The sequence below is a fragment of the Neolamprologus brichardi genome, chromosome 23, assembly GCF_056152115.1.
Source record: "Neolamprologus brichardi isolate AB-2024 chromosome 23, ASM5615211v1, whole genome shotgun sequence".
NCBI lineage: Eukaryota > Metazoa > Chordata > Actinopteri > Cichliformes > Cichlidae > Neolamprologus > Neolamprologus brichardi.
The window spans coordinates 41,430,330-41,446,026 of record NC_142125.1 but is presented as its reverse complement, the minus strand read 5'-3'; the positions used below and the strand labels follow the sequence as shown (position 1 = coordinate 41,446,026).

General features: G+C 38.5%; 1 protein-coding gene, 1 long non-coding RNA gene and 3 other non-coding genes across 5 annotated transcripts; 3 read left to right on the top strand and 2 right to left on the bottom strand.

The window, feature by feature from the left end:
• Window positions 1-6,478: 6,478 nt before the first annotated feature.
• LOC148096480 (uncharacterized) lies at window positions 6,479-9,155 on the top strand. Its single transcript, XR_015717188.1, has 3 exons — window positions 6,479-6,597; window positions 6,801-6,877; window positions 8,170-9,155. It is a non-coding gene; the product is annotated as an uncharacterized LOC148096480 (long non-coding RNA).
• A 916-nt stretch (window positions 9,156-10,071) lies between these two features.
• On the top strand, window positions 10,072-10,190 carry LOC148096479 (5S ribosomal RNA). The gene has a single exon (XR_015717277.1). It is a non-coding gene; the product is annotated as a 5S ribosomal RNA (ribosomal RNA).
• Window positions 10,191-11,048: 858 nt separating this feature from the next.
• On the bottom strand, window positions 11,049-11,167 carry LOC148096478 (5S ribosomal RNA). The gene has a single exon (XR_015717276.1). It is a non-coding gene; the product is annotated as a 5S ribosomal RNA (ribosomal RNA).
• A 357-nt stretch (window positions 11,168-11,524) lies between these two features.
• LOC148096477 (5S ribosomal RNA) lies at window positions 11,525-11,643 on the top strand. Its single transcript, XR_015717274.1, has one exon. It is a non-coding gene; the product is annotated as a 5S ribosomal RNA (ribosomal RNA).
• Window positions 11,644-11,844: 201 nt separating this feature from the next.
• LOC148096476 (uncharacterized) lies at window positions 11,845-14,690 on the bottom strand. Its single transcript, XM_087836192.1, has 4 exons — window positions 14,352-14,690; window positions 14,182-14,247; window positions 13,969-14,049; window positions 11,845-13,557 (listed from the first exon to the last, which is right to left on the bottom strand). The coding sequence occupies exons 1-4, from the start codon at window positions 14,679-14,681 to the stop codon at window positions 13,195-13,197; spliced, it is 840 nt and encodes a 279-aa protein (XP_087692318.1). The 5' UTR covers window positions 14,682-14,690; the 3' UTR covers window positions 11,845-13,194.
• Window positions 14,691-15,697: the final 1,007 nt, after the last annotated feature.

Below are 15,697 nucleotides of genomic sequence, written 5' to 3'. Positions count from 1 at the left end.
AATGGTCACCTCTCTCTCCGTAAACTTTTTTCACCAACTCTTTCCTGCAGCTTCAATATATGGCACAGTTTTGCACATCTCCCTTGTCCTTAAAAACTGGAACCAGTCCGCTTCTTCTCCATTCCTCTGCCATCCTCTCACTCTTCCCAGGAGGGTGGCATGGAAGCCCCTCCGGTGGTCCTCCTTGGGGTCTCACACTCTGGGGCCTGGATCTCCTCCATGCCTGCTTCATGCCCTGGGGGACTGGGCTATGGCTCCCCATACCCTCTAGCAGATCGTTACATGGAGAAACCTTTCGAATACAAGCGTGCTCATCCATACAGGTGTGCACATGGGTGTTCACTGTTCATAGACACAAAGTACACTTTTCTTGGCTTCTACCTCAAAGCAAATTGTCAATCCTGCATGCTCCACAACAACATTCAATATTTAGTATTAACTGTTATTTACTGTTAGCTAGATTATTGTGATGGTGTTGTGTTTATAATGTTGCTCTTTCTTTGCTTGTTTTCTCTTTTTTCCTTTTTTTTTCTCTCTCAACGGGTGATCCGGGAGATTTCTTTCTTTTTAAGTGCCCTTTCTCACTGTCCCACTTCTCCTGTTTTTCTTTTCCTTCATCTTTCTTTCTCCTTTTCCTATCCCCCAGCCATGTCTGCCCCATCTATAACAACTGAAAATAAAATAAAACAAAAATAAATAGTAACAACAAAGGTCAATCAAATGGAACAACATGGCAAGGCCGTGATGCTCCACTTGGTAAAGTAAATCCTTCCTGGCTGTCAGACAACAATTCTGACAGCTAAAGAACCAAACAGAACAGGCAAAAAAAAAAAAGGATTGCGTCAAACAGTCTGGTCTCATGGTCCACTGCTAAAATATCCATTTAATATTATTATATTAATTATAAAATAACTGAGTTACAAACTACAAAATTAGTTAGAAAATGTAAAGATAAATAAAGATAACCTTACGCACCCCTATGATATGCACCGTATTTTGGATGGAATCCAATAGAATGATAACACACATTCCAGCCATGTATTCCAGCCCAAACCCTAACCTTAATCCTAACTTAACCCTACCCATAACCTTATTCCTAACTCTGTCTCAGACCTTCGGACAGTGCACATCTCTATTGAGAGCCCTTCAACAGCCACAACTTCACTTTTTTTCTCTTTTCATGTGCTTCTCACCTGAGGAAAGCCAGATCTTTGCCAAAACACGGCAGTACAAGCACACGCATCATTGATTATTTTATTTGAGGAGTTTTAATGTATTTTATTTTTCATTTCATTTTTTTCCATTTCATTTTTGTTCATTAATAAATATATAAATAAAGTTTTATTTATAATATAAACACATAAAAATAAATTTATTAAATAACATACCAGATTAAATTCCATTTTATTTACTTAGAATAACAAAGCAAACAGGGGACACAAAGTACACCCAAATAATAAACAACACAGGACGAAATCTCACGAAAAAAACAGGGCTCATAAATATTTTGTAGTTGTAAATCAGGATTTGTATGTGTAAAAAGAATTTGTGTGTGCGTAAAAAAGATTTGTGTGAGGACTTAGCCAAAAATACGTGTGAATAGTGTGAATACAAGTATGAATTTTGACCCTATTTTTCTTCTTTTCAGCTGATTGGTCAATATCATGTCAATCACAAATTTAACTATCCAATCAGAGAACAGATGGGTTTGACTGTCGGAGGGGTGCTTTTTGAACTGCAGGTCCTTAAAGGGTAATACAGTTTGAAGATGGAGGATCTCTATATAAATATCCGATAGAAGCTAGGTCCTCTCAGTGTTGCCAACTTAGCGACTTTGTCACTATATTTAGCGATTTTTCAGACCCCACTAGAGACTTTTTTTCTAAAAAGTGACTAGCGACAAATCTGGCAACTTTTTCTAGAGTTATTGGACACTTCTTTATGATGACTTTTTGATGTGAAAACATATATCGCTCTTATGGACATTCCCACACACTCCAAAGGACACATTTTGGATCTTGTTTGCTGTACAGGTGTCACCCCAAAGAATTGTGCTGTATTGGACATGCCTTTTTCAGACCATAAATTAGTTTTATTCAGCGTTAGTCTCCCACTATACAAAAATAAACAAAACCGCTCAATTACTTTTAGAAATATTAGGGGCATTGAACTATCAGCTCTTTCCCATGGCATTAATAATTTACCTACCATTGATGCCTCAGCTTTCATAGACGACCTGGTATCTCACTATAACATTGAACTTATCAACCTCTTAGATACCTTGGCTCCCCAAAAAACTCGAACTGTTTCTTTCTCTCGCTCTGTGCCATGGTATTTATCTGAACTTTGCCAACTTAAAGCTACTGGACGCCGCCTGGAACATCTCTCCAGCAAAACAGGACTTACTATTCACGAAGACATGTATCTCAGTCATATACAACATTATAAAGAAGCTATTCATTATGCTAAATCTGCCTACTACACCTCTGTTATTGAATCCGCTGAAGGAAACACTCTCACGTTGTTTACTACATTGCATAATATTGTTAAAACCCCAGATATCTTTGTCATACATACACACTCTTTGTGTATGCATGCACACAGTTTGCAACAAATTTGCAACCAAGATTGAGAATCTTTATCAGCAACTCCCCTCGTCCTGTGATATGGTCAATTGTTCTATCTGCATTTTCTGTCCTTCTCAGCTGGCATCCTCTCTATCCAATTTTAAACTTCCCACAATAACTCAGCTATCTTCCATAATTACTAACTTACTAACTAACGTAAAAATCACCAATGATCTTCTGCTTGCAGCTGACTCTGGACTTATCTCCATCCTCATTCTCCTTGACCTTACAGCAGCTTTCGATACTATCTCCCACCTCATCCTTCTTCACAGATTAGCATCTATTGGCATCAATGGTACAGCCCTGGCCTGGTTTACCTCTTTCATCTCTCTGGCCGCTCACAGTTTGTTCAATTACTCCCTCACAGATCAGTATCTACTCCAGTTAATTCCGGTGTACCCCAAGGCTCTGTCCTGGGTCCTTTACTTTTTATCATCTATCTCCCAACCCTAGGTAATATTTTTAGGAAGCAAAACATCCAATTTCACTGCTACGCAGATGACATCCAGCTCTACCTATCCTCAAAACCTACAGCTACTCTCCCACCTACATCCATTTCTGACTGTTTAAGTGAAATCAAGGTCTGGTTTACTCACAACTTTCTTAAACTTAATGGCAATAAAACAGAATTCATTTTAATAGGCACCAGATCAAAACTGACTACAGTTCCAACCAGACATTCATTATCCATTGATAACAACCATTGGACTCAGAGCCTTTAGTTGTTCTGCCCCGAGACTTTGGAATGCACTTCCACTTGTTCTCCGGACCACACACTGTCTCACCACTTTTAAATCACGTCTCAAAACTCATCTATTTAGAATTGCATACACCTGATCTGTCTTAGTCCATTTTTACCTTGCTCTGTTTTTATATTTGCTTTTATACTTTTATGACTGTCTATGTCTAAATTTTATTTTACCATGTTTAATATATTTTTTGCTGCTATTGATCATGTGTTTTTGTACGGTGACCTTGAGGGTCTGAAAGGCGCCTATAAATAAAATGCATTATTATTACTCTCAACAAGCAGCGGTGCTGCCGTGGGCACCTCACCCATACCAAAGCGCTCACAGGCGGAGGATAGTCCTCCCCCAGCTGCTATTAGGGCAGGAGATGTTCACACCTGTGCGTCCAAACTGCAAATGAATCACGCATGAGCGAAGCCTCTGCTCCTGCACTGACTGTAACGCAGTCAGTTCTTCTTTTACTGTTATGCTGCTTTGTGGATCACAAGGTTTAAAACTACTAATATACACACACACACACACACACACACACACACACACAAAGTAACTCCCCCAGAGTGCCAATTTCGGGTCACTTTTGCCGGTTCAGGCCCGGGTAAAGGAGCAGGGTTGGAATTGTGACATTAAAAAACAATAATTGCTAAAAGAAATTTAATTTGTAGTTCTAAATAAATTCTAAATGCATTTAGGACGTTTTTTACTCACTTTATGTCTCTTCCATGATGTTATTTCTTTCTCTAACAAAGTAGGTTACAATTATATTAGCATGACCAATTATGCAAATTAGGGGATGACATCATTTAGCAACTTCTAGCGACTTTTAGGACAGCCAATAGCGATATTCCTTACTGAGGAGTTGGCAGCACAGGGTCCCCTAACTTAGTATTTAGTTAGAAAGTGGGGTTTAAGGCCTCTCACCGGCTGAGGGCCGTGTATGTTCTGGGCTTGGCTGCCCCACTTGCTCTCAGACGCGAGGGTGAGACCCGTGAGGAGGGAGGTCCAGGGTAGTAACCTACACTGTAAAATGTAATTCTAGATGTTTGTTATTTCAACATATTATTCTATATCAGTTTGACGATAGATGACTGAAGTTGTTGTTATAACATAGAAGGGGAATTGGCGGTTAACGACATGCTCACTTTACTTGGACATTTTCTAATCGTCTTCTTTGGAATATGCTTTCAAGGTGAGTAACATTGGTTATAACTATAAGGAAAGAGAGCTACAAAAGTTGGAACATGTTTTGAATTTATGGCATGACGTGGGTTTTCTCTTTTACCGAAATGTTTGCTTTAGCTAATGTAAATTTAGCCGACAAGGTCCAGCTTGTGTGTCATGACCCAATTTGACCTAATAAACTGACATATAGCCTTTTTTATGGGTTTAATGTGGCACTGACCAAATCACAAGTATTGTGCCGCTAGCTTTAAGGTTGTACACTCAACTACTGTTGCAATATTAGCAAGCTAACTCAGCTAATTAATAAAGCTTATTTCATATTGTCTCTGTACTTCTAAATTTCTTTCAAGTTCACAGGCTGTTGTATTTTGGTGGAAGTTCATTTTGGCAATATTTCCAATAACTGACTGGGTTCAAAAAGAACTTTTTGGCAGGACTGCTATGCTTGTTGTCATTTGTTTACCCCTATGTAATCACTTAAGTTGTTATTAACTGCTGCATGCTAAGCTGCAAGAGTGCACTGAGGATTGAGACAAAATATGGTCTACAAACCAGCATTATATTAGTTTTTATCAGATAGTCCTCCAGTGTGTTTATTTTTTGCTTTAATTATATCGTGCAGTTATTTGTTACCCTGAAATGCTTTATGCTTAACAACAGCTCACTATTTTAACTTATTTTTGAACTCTTGTGATCAGTATGACCAGATTGTGTGAGTTTCCATACTAAAAGAGCTGTAGTGATAAAATAATTGAGACACTGATTTTTGGCATGATATACTGCAAAAGTTTGTTTTTGTTTTTTTGGGGGGTTTTTTTGCATAATTTACCTTTTAATTTAACTGCATTCCCTGTATTGTAAGAAAACTAACATTGTTTATCTGTTAGAAAATTAGAAAACACGAATAAATAGCGAAAACAATATAATTATAACATATATTTTTATTTTACTTATTTTAGGTCTGTGAAGCCAAACTTGATGCTGGGGATTTATTTTTGTCAGTGGAGTCAAATGGTAAGTTACAATTTGTGCATTTTGTCCTACTGGAAACACCACAGATTATATTGTAACTTAATAGCTCTGTAGAACAAATGATATAAAGATTGTAGTGTCAGGGTACTTCTTAAGAAGTAATATTGCACTATTGATGATCGCATGCAGGTGGCATAAACTAAATATTCAGACGTGCTACCAACAAATGATTCGTTAACAAAAGCAATGGAGCAGACTGTTTAGGTTCTTGTGGTTGTAATAACATCCATAACTGCAGGTTTGTCATTTAAATGAGGTGGACTTGCAAACTTTGCACTCTTTTGGGTAAATTGCTGTCCACTACATATACACAGAATGTGCACATTATTTCAGATATAAAAAGGGAGTATGTAATGGACTTGCTGGCTTTAATGTAAAAAGCCTGTTGTGTAACTTTAATGAGGCAGTTGGACTAAAACAGTATTGCTCATCAAGATAAACATCTGAGGAATAAGGAAACTGTTACTTGACCTTTTACTCAGTGTTCTTTTAATCACACGTTTACTAAAGTTTTACATCACATAAGTCATTTTCACAATCATTCTACTTTAAAAGATTTCAAGACAGAGCTTATTGTTCTCTGAACTTCCTTGTTCGCTGAACGGCAGGTAAAGTGCATCTTTTTGTTTGTTTGCTTTTGTGTGTTTGTGTTTTCTCTAATGGGCCTCAGATGACGGTTTGCTTAAATTTGGGTCTCAAAGAATCTTTTCTGCCTGTACTCCTCACCCCTCTTCTTCTGTTGCTCAGGTTGAAGCAGAATTTGCCCGTCTTACATCTGTTGACCTGAAAGTTTTCCTTTTTGCTGTGCTTGACCATTATGGACAAAATCAAGAGCGGCATAGGAGGGCTAACTAGGCTCATAAAATGCTTCGGTGATGATGTAAGTGTTCAACTGCGAAATCTAATCCTTTGTTTAAGTTTTAGGTTATCCAGTTCAACTGATGAACTCATTGAAAGAAAGCTGATAAGTAAAGTCTGTCATCATATTTCACAACTGGACATTTAGCATGGTAACTTTTACTGTGTATATTGGTGGTAGGTTGGATATCATATTCTACTTGAATGTCCTGATAAGCCTGATTCAAAATTCTCCAATGATAGTCATATATTGATGGAATTATGTATCAAAAAGCTGTGAATTTGGAGCTGTCTACATGCTTCATAAACACTGTTTAAAAAGTGTTTTTGTTTTCTTTTTGACTTCTTTGACCAGAGCCCTACACAAAGGAAGAGGACAGAGGACCTCATTTTCTAAAGGAAGATCCCTCACACACTCTCAAGACTGCGAAGGTTAGCATTGTTTCTTTTAGTAAATTTAATAATGACAGCACCACAGTGGATTTTAAATTAAACATGTGGCATCTATGAAACAATAGATGCCACATGATAACATGTGTACTTCTTCCTCACCAAATGTATTATTACAAGATCTTTGACAGTGGAGATGGTCTGGGTTTCAGAGAAACTAACTGGCAAGCTAGCATTGATATTATTAGTGTCTTGTGTTTGTTCATGTCTTCACCAGGGTCTTTGACATTTCGCTGCTGTACTGTTCACTTCAGCTTTACGTTTGATTTCTCACATTGTATATTGTAATGGCAGAGATATTAGGATATTTAAGGGGCTGCAGTGGGGGCCCCCCCAGTATACTTTGGTGAAATGTCTTGGACCCTGGAAAAGAGACTGTAGACTGGGTAAGCAATTAAAGGTTACTGGCCCAGAGTCATTGGGCAGCTGGGTAAAGGTGGATGTTGATATTCAGTGCCAATTATGCAACCTGTTCAGCCATGTCTATATGCTCTTTTTTATGCTGTTAATAGAAGGGGAAAAAATAAACTTCAATCAATAAACTGGTTAAAGAAGCATTGTCTATGGAGCCACAATATGATCCTGTAGTGTAGCTGCAGTTTGCACATTTCATGTATTCTCAGCCAGATTTGGTTTAGAGACAATATTTAGCATAAGTAGATTTAAATTCACACACACTGGTGATGGCAGCTACATTGCAGCCACAGCCACCCTGGGGCGCACTGACAGAGGTGGGGCTGCCGGACACTGGCGCCACCGGGCCCTCTGACCACCACCAGTAGGCAACGGGTGAAGTGTCTTTCCCAAGGACACAATGACTGAAACTGTCGGAGCCAGGGCTCGAACCAGCAACCTTCCAATTATAAGACAGACTGTCAACTCTTGAGCCACGATTCAGTCATCCACTCGTGTGTGAATGACTGAATGTGTAAAGCACTTTGGAGTCCTTAAGATACTAATAAAGCACTATACAAATACAGGCGATTTACCATTTAAATTGAAAATTTTGTTTGAATTCTGCAACTGAAGACATGCTCAGTTATTTATGAACATGGTCTTTGTTTAAAGCAAGAAATGGATTTGTAACATGGGGGTGCATATCTCATTCTGAAAAAACTTTAACAACTAATAAGTGTTACCCAAAGCCAATCAGCATCATCCAAGGCATCAGTATGGCTCTTCTTTGGAAAGACATGAATTCTTAAGCACGAGGGATATTGTGTAATTGTAATTGTGTAATTTTATTTTATTTTTGTCTTTGAACCCTTTTATAGCTGACAGGTATTGAAGACACGTTTTCTGCGAGGATGAAAGTTGGCATTGTGATGGTGAAAGAAGAAGACATCATCGATGTGTTGGTTGTCTTTGAGGCGGCAGTAATCCTGTCTAATCTGAGGGATGTCAGTGCCATTTCCATGCTGATGGGTCTTCTTTTTGCCCTCAACATAGACTATCCAAAGGAATTTAAGGACATCTTTGAAGTCATTCAGAACAGCCTAATGAACATTGGTGGAAGGCAGTGCGTCTCACTAGTGCATGGTCTAAGAAACAGACTCTTGCAGAACGCCAAGCAGAACTGTAATTGTATGCTCACAGCATACATTAGTGTTAAGGACAGTTTTCATTTTACTGTTTGTTTTTTTATTCTTGCAACTTTTGTATGTCACTAAATGACTACACTTCACACTCCAGATTAGACAATTACTCATTTGTTCATGGTTTAAGAAACTTATGTGAACAACAATGGTGGACTCTGCAGATACTTATCTCATGCAAGTCAGTAGTTTTTCCTTTGTTTTGCAATTGAGCCTTTAATTGTGCAATCATTTTCAGAGATGTTGGTTCTGTGGAATTTGTTCCAATTGTAAATGAAGACAAATACAAGAGTTTGATTTCTTAGTTGTTATAAACTGATCTTTACTGTCACTTATCAAAGGTTTTGTACTATTTTAATATTTCAAGTTTTATGCTAACAGGTGTGGCTGAGCACAAGGAAGTTTAAAAATTTTTCAAATGTAAAGAATAACTTTTCTAAAATAGCAAGTATCCCGTTGATACATTACATTAATGCAGACTTTATGTTGTTACTTCACAAGAGTCACTACTGCTCCTAGAGTATTGGTCAGAATTTAATCTTCACCCAAACTGGGCTCAAGACCAAGTTCAAATTTATTGTTTCACAGGGAGTAACTTTTGAGTTTTGATGGATTGTGAGCCTGATGAGCTACGTCACTGATTTTTCTGTTTCTCAGATGACTAAGATGGCACAATAAATGTTGAATGTTGGGTGCTCATGAGTAATTGTCTTGTCATGTTCTTAAAACAAACTTTCTGCCTGAATTGATCAGATACACTTTAATGAAATCTGTGGGTTTTTATTTTTTTTTCTGTAAACAACAGAAAATTAATTTAAAGGAATGTAGATATTTAAACCTGAGATCTAAGATCAACCTAACATGTAGTTTTGCTGAAATGGATGTTGGAAAGCTAAAAAAAAAAAAACTTAAGATGTTCAATACACATTTTTCTTTACATCCAGTCAATCAACTCTGATAATTAAAATGAAACTGATTTACGAGTTCACTCAGCTACCTTAAGGAGCTCAGTTAATTAATAAACTTAAATCAACTTAGCTAAGAGATTATGTTAGTTAAGCTAAAATAGATTCCTAAGTTAAAAGAACTACTAAAGTATTTGAATTAACTAAAAAACCCAAGTCAACTGAACTAGGACAAGAGTTTAAACAATAGATTATTTTAATTTAGCTGAAAGGGTTTTCCTAAGTAAAAATGACAATTAAAGGAATTGAACTGACTAACAAATCTCAGTCAACTAAACTAAGACGAACGTTTAGACAACATGTGATTTTTCATCAACATAACATTTGGTTGTGTTACAAGAACAAACTCTATTTCTTGACTTAACTTAAATTTTTAAGGCAGCCCTTTACCTGATATATTTAAGTTGAAACAACACGTTATATTTTACAGTGTAACATATGTTATCATGGTGACGTTACGGCGGGAAAAGCATTTTTGCAGCTCAGTGTTGAAGCTGCAGTTCACAAGAAAGGTTTGCATGTTTTGGCTGTAACACGTGACGCTTAGCACAATCCTATATTTGAAAGTGTGTGACATTTGCCAAGTATAAAAGGTCTTTTATAGCGGGCTTCTCTCGCTTACGGCCATACCACCCTGAACACGCCCGATCTCGTCTGATCTCGGAAGCTAAGCAGGGTCGGGCCTGGTCAGTACTTGGATGGGAGACCGCCTGGGAATACCAGGTGCTGTAAGCTTTTGCACTTCCACACACAAACTGCAGAGGGCGCCGCTGCTCACTCAGTGGAGGCAGCATCAGGAAAAGCTTCGTGACAACGCTCCTGATTGCATTTCGCTTTTGAGCAAAACAAAACAAAAAAAACAAAAAACAACAAGAACGAAATATTTAGGAAATACAAAAACTGATTTATTCTGTAAATGTAGAAAATGTCTATGGCTAGTCCGTCTGGGCTCAGTAGAGAGGAACTTGTTAACCTTGTGCAGCCGGCAAAGTGTCAACCTGACACCCATGTGCAACGAGTTTGAACTCTTATTGGCTGCCGACTGCGCTCCCGAAGAATACTGAATAAATGCGCATCAGTGTGCTACCCTGAGCAGGGAACACGATATCATGGAGTTTCTAACATGGAGCAAGGTGAAGGTGACGCTACTATGCAGGACCGCCCCTGCTTAGCTTCAGAGATCAGATGAGAACAGGCGTGGTATGGCCGTAAGTGAGAGGCTTCCTCGATAACGGGGTTCATGTAGATACTGTAACCCATTTATTGGGATTTAAAAAACAATTTAGAGTGAAGGATATTGATTAGTTTCTACTTTTATTTTTAATACCTGCACATGACAGCACAGTTATAATGCATACTTAATGCTGCAATATTCACGTCATAAACAATTGTGAGTGTTTGCACAAAAACATCTACAGGTGCTCTGTGCATGTACAGTGATATTGATGTAACGCTTGAAGAATTTGACATTACTACACCAGTGGAAGAGCTCTTTGCACAAGACTCACTAACCATCCTATTAGAAAATGAGCTTAAAGAGTGCCTCAGATCCGTTTCAATATTTAAACTGTCATTTGTGTGTTGAAGTGCAAAAGCTTACAGCACCTGGTATTCCCAGGCGGTCTCCCATCCAAGTACTGACCAGGCCCGACCCTGCTTAGCTTCCGAGATCAGACGAGATCGGGCGTGTTCAGGGTGGTATGGCCGTAAGCGAGGGACGGTTTCAGAAACAGCCTTTTTATACATGCTGTGATGACACAGTCATGCTTACGTTTTGATGTCCTGTATATAAGTTGAATTGTCCAAACCACAAAAATGTTGGACTTCCAAATGGTCCTAACACACTGTGTGCTCTCTGTCACTTTAACACTGTGCTGTGACAAACGAACATGTGTTATTATGGTGACGTTACGGCGGGAAAAGCATTTTTGCAGCTCAGTGTTGAAGCTGCAGTTCACAAGAAAGGTTTGAATGTTTTGGCTGTAACATGTGACGCTTAGCACAATCCTATATTTGAAAGTGTGTAACATTTGCCAAGTATAAAAGGTGTTTTCTAGCGGCCTTCCCTCGCTTACGGCCATACCACCCTGAACACGCCCGATCTCGTCTGATCTCGGAAGCTAAGCAGGGTCGGGCCTGGTCAGTACTTGGATGGGAGACCGCCTGGGAATACCAGGTGCTGTAAGCTTTTGCACTTCCACACACAAACTGCAGAGGGCGCCGCTGCTCACTCAGTGGAGGCAGCTTCAGGAAAAGCTTCGTGACAACGCTCCTGATTGCATTTCGCTTTTGAGCAAAACAAAAAAAAACAAAAAACAACAAGAACGAAATATTTAGGAAATACAAAAACTGATTTATTCTGTAAATGTAGAAAATTTCTATGGCTAGTCCTAAAGCTATTTTAACAGCAGGCCTCATGGGTTTTAATTGCAAACTTGACTTTGTAGTCTCAAATGACAGAAATCCTTTTAGCTTTTTTTAATCAAAACGACACTGATATCTAATAACTGTAATAATTCGAGACTTTAAGTTGTTTTAGGGACTTCAGTTTCAAAATGGCTATTCTTGTTTCTCCCAGAGTGAGAAGAGCATCACATCCACTCTTCCATTCAGCTGAGTGATTCCTAAAAATCTTAATATTCATTACATTATATGTAGATGACTGGATGAGTGGCTGGATTTGAACAGTTCATTGTAAAAGGCAGAACAGTATTTTGCTATTAATTTAGGATATGTAATCACACTATCAACACTAGGTTTATGAATGGAATTGAACTGTTCCTGTTGTTTTTTCAGATTAAAAAAGAAAAAAAGAAAAGAAGCTTTGCATTGTTCTCCTTTTTCTAACAGCTGTCTGCTAGCTCTCACATTATGAGACATAAATTAGGAATTTCACAGAGATGTGCACATTTGGGTATCAAAAACTGTTTCTCCATTTTTCTCTACTATGTTAAATTACTGCTGTAATTACTAAGAAATCGGCTGTTTCAAATTTAAAAATTTTGCAGTAAACAAATTGTTTTCTGTAGTTTCTTGACAGGAAAAGTGGGAAGCTAATTTCTTTATACGAGCAATACCACCCTGATTTTCATTAGGCTTTAAACTTACATTCAACAAAGTCTCGACATTTAAGACGATTTGTTGGGCCAGAGCAGTCAGCTATTATCAGACTGGCGCTGTGGCAAAACACCACAGTGACCATGATCAAGATACACTTGCCAGTTTTATGGTGTGCACAGTGTAGTAACAGTGCTCTTTCCCGTTGTCTATACAAACTACAAAGAGCGGCGACATCCTGGTAACTCTTGTCTTGCTTCTCATCATCGTCACAGTGTTAGTTCCTGAATCAAAGTCAGTCTTCTAGTGTACCAGACAAACAAAGCACATAATTATAAATAAAAGTTCAAAGATTTTATAAATATACACTACACATTTAATATAAACATATAATATATACATTTGTGCTATAATTCCTGTATTTTTGTAATAAAGCTATTGTGGGACTTGGCGGATGTATGTGCACACGTATAAACTAAACACTTGACAACTATAAAAATGTCCTGAAACTGTCAGCAACAGTCAGTGTAGCGAGCTCACACTTCACAGCATGCTGTCAGAGAAACTCTCAGCGTCTCTCTACGAGCCTCACAGACAAAAGCAGAAGATGGAAGCAAAGGTTTTATGATATTAAGAACAACGCGTAAGAATGGATGAAAAAAAGAACAACAAAGACGTGTCATCAGGTTTTCTTGTTGTCGTTTGTTGTTTGCAGCTCGAAAGCTTGTTGACGGAAGTTGCTCAACAGCACCATCACCTGTGCCATGGCATCTGCCCGCATTTTGTCCGGCAACGTCCGCAGCCCCTTTGCGACCACGATTCCAAAGTAGTGCGACTCGTCCAGCTCGTCCCCTTGCACAGCACACATGTCACGTAATGCTGCCATTTTGGAGCAGTCCGTTAGCAGGTCTTTTATGGAGGTGGTGGCGTGGTCCTCATCGTGTTCCTTCCTTTTATTAGGCCGGCTTTGTGGGGTCGGGGTGATGCAGCGCCGTGTCGGGCTGCCCTCGGACCTGGAGGGGCTCGGCAGAGTTGACTCCATCAACTGCAACGAAACAGAATGGGAAATTACTAGTCAAGGAAGCATCATCAAGCAGTTATTAACCTTATCATAATGACTGTATGGTATGGACCACATCTCCTCCTCAATGGGCGAAGATGAATTTGCAGAAACATCTGACATGAGGCGATTATTAATAACTTTTTCCAAAAACTTCTTATAAATCCTAATTCTTTTAATTTCCACATATATTATGTTTATTTCATCATCACCTTGTCAATGTAATGTTACATTCTCCATTTGTGTATGTGTATATTCCCGTTTTTTCCATATGTAAATATGGTTCTGTTAAGTGTTTATAAGCAACCAAGTTTTTGTCATCTGATTATACACAGTGCTATAACAAACATATTTAAAATAGCATAATAGATGAACCACACATGTCTGTGCTCTTACTTGTATTTCGCCTCCCTGGCTGCTGTTGTGTGGTGACGGTCCAGGGGATGCTGCAGCTGAACTCTGGGATTTATCGGGATACTAAAGGAAAAAAGCACCAGTGTAAAAATACTGAGATTCAGTAACACCACCAAACACTTCCGCTATGACTGTACATAGCTAAACATACAGGTGAAGGGCATCAAAACATCACACACAAACAGGAACACTTACAGGGTTAGCCATGTCTTCCAACACCTGGGCCGGCCCTGCGGGGGAGGATGAGAAGTCTTCGGGACTCTATTAAGGACACATAAATGGTAAAAACCCCAAACCTTCTTATAGTTTGTTTATTTTTATTAATTTTATTTTTCTGCACAGCTGGAAGTTATTGCGTCTCGTACCTCTATTGTGTACCTCGTCACGGCATTCCTGTGTTTCACGTACCCGTCCAGCCACGACAGGGACTTCAGCAGCGGAGGGGTTCTCGCTGGTCTCGCTGGCTGGCTGCTTCTGCTGTTGAACTTTTTCTTGGCCCGAACATACCTGTCCCGAAGTTGCTTCCACTTCTCCCGGCATTTGTCGGGCTCTGTCTGGAGGGCGGCTGCTATTTCTTGCCACGACTTGATGCTAACGTGCGGGTTCTTGTAATACTTGTGTCCAGGGTCATAAAGGTTGTGGTGTAACGCAATTTGTTCAGCTAACTGTTCCTCCAAACTTTCGAGCGCCTGCATTTTTGTCCACTTCCGTGAAGCTTTTCTCTTTCCCGGGTCAACTCAGTGTTTCAACCAATCAGCATTCGATCTACGTCTAGCGTCATCAACAGCGCGTATCGATTCGACGTAGATCGAATCGATTATTATTATTATTAATAATAATAATAATAATAATAATAATAATGTAATTGTATTTTGTTTAAAGTATTTTAATTTATTAAAATACATCACATTTTGGGTTGTCTAGACCAAAATATTAAATTTAGCTCCACAAGTGCCTGATATCCCCTTGCGAGGACATTATACTGCTTCTGTTTTATCAAAATTTAAAATGAATGTCTTAATATGTGGCTCTTATTTTTCTTAGAAACAAAAATCGGGTAAAAAAAAAAAATCTGGTGATTCTTTGTTTTTACATTCATGAGGTCCCAATCAGCCCAAATATCAAAGACAAATTAAAAATACATGTCATGGAAGAGTTCGGGTCTTAGGAGGTTAAGGATCAGATGGAAATACTGCAGGAAGCTTTGTGATACCTTCACTTTTCTCTGACAGGGGCTCCCAGTCAGTGTGTATGACAAGTCTACACTGCTAATAATGGACAAACTGACAGCTCAACCACTGAAATGTGGTTAAATATTGATTTTCACCCTAGTCCCTCTGTTATATTTCAAAAGGATTAAAATAATTACTATAGTGTCCCCTCTTTCAGGAAATGTGTGTAGTCTGTTTCAGTTTCATCCTTTTGAAAAGCTCCTTTCTTTATCACCAGGATTCATTAAAACAGGTAGGAACCACAGAGGGATTTCATTGTGTTTGTGATAACCACTAGAACCTAAAACATTGTAAGAAAAAACTATTTAAAAACTCTTTTGAGTGCAATCTACTTGGTTATATTTTCATTTGACTTTTGACAGCATTTTTAAGATTTACTTTTTGTCTTTCAGTTCACTGTTAATTCTTCTTTACTTATATGAAATGAAATGTCTTTTGGCATTTATTTGGGCAGTTATTTTAACTTTAATTTCAGTGGT

Bases quoted from the DNA above. Each gene is read 5' to 3' on its own strand.
- LOC148096476 (XM_087836192.1), bottom strand. From the start codon at position 14,681: ATGCAGGCGCTCGAAAGTTTGGAGGAACAGTTAGCTGAACAAATTGCG. The intron at 14,050-14,181 runs GTAAGTGTTCCT...TTTTTCCTTTAG, and splicing joins TGGAAGACATGGCTAACCCT to TATCCCGATAAATCCCAGAG. The intron at 13,558-13,968 runs GTAAGAGCACAG...GTTTCGTTGCAG, and splicing joins GCCAGGGAGGCGAAATACAA to TTGATGGAGTCAACTCTGCC.